The sequence below is a fragment of the Nestor notabilis genome, unplaced genomic scaffold (assembly GCF_000696875.1).
Source record: "Nestor notabilis isolate BGI_N333 unplaced genomic scaffold, ASM69687v1 scaffold4096, whole genome shotgun sequence".
Classification (NCBI taxonomy): Eukaryota; Metazoa; Chordata; class Aves; order Psittaciformes; family Psittacidae; genus Nestor; species Nestor notabilis.
In genome coordinates this window covers 335,994-336,551 of record NW_009931350.1, presented here as the reverse complement: position 1 = coordinate 336,551, position 558 = coordinate 335,994, and the positions used below count along the sequence as shown (strand labels likewise).

Genomic DNA, 558 nt, shown 5'->3' with positions numbered 1-558 from the left:
CCCTCTCCCGGTGGGCGCCCCGCTCCTCCCTGAGCCGCCTGTCGGGCGACCTCTCCCTCCGCCGGTCAGACGACTTGGCGCGCCGGTCGAGGGAGTTCTCTCTTCTCCGATCCGGTGACCTCCTCGGCTCTGTGAGTCTCTCCAGCGACCGCCGGCGGCGGTTGGGCGACCGCTCTCTGCGCCTCTCAGGGGAGAGGTCTCTCCTCCTCTCGTGTCGCTCCCTCCTCTCCAAAGTGTTGTCAGCACTCCTCGTCCCTTCCCTGCGCTTTTCGGGAGACCTCCTCTTCTGCCCATTCACCACCGCCCTCTCCGGCTGCCTCTCGTGCCTCTTCTCCGGCGACCTCTCCGTCCTCCTGCCTGGCACGTGGTCATTGGTTTTAGAAGTCCCATTCCAAGTGTGGTGTTCATTGGGATGTCTGCTAAACTCTCTGCTGCCTTTTAGGTCTCTAACGTAAGTCCGCTTGTCCCCATGTTGTGATGATTTGTGAAGGTCTGGTGGATAACTGGACTCCGATGATGGGTGCTGCCGTCGGTCGGATGGCACGGGTTTCATTTCCG

General features: G+C 61.8%; 1 protein-coding gene across 1 annotated transcript in view; it reads right to left on the bottom strand.

Moving 5' to 3' along the window:
- Nucleotides 1–4: 4 nt before the first annotated feature.
- Nucleotides 5–558, bottom strand: part of MAGI1 (membrane associated guanylate kinase, WW and PDZ domain containing 1) — a gene marked incomplete at its 3' end in the record, with an annotated part of 336,541 nt that continues 335,987 nt past the window's right edge. The window contains 1 exon segment of the mRNA XM_010015843.1: nt 5–558. This exon segment is cut by the window's right edge and continues 15 nt beyond it. Coding sequence (XP_010014145.1) covers nt 5–558 — 554 coding nt within the window.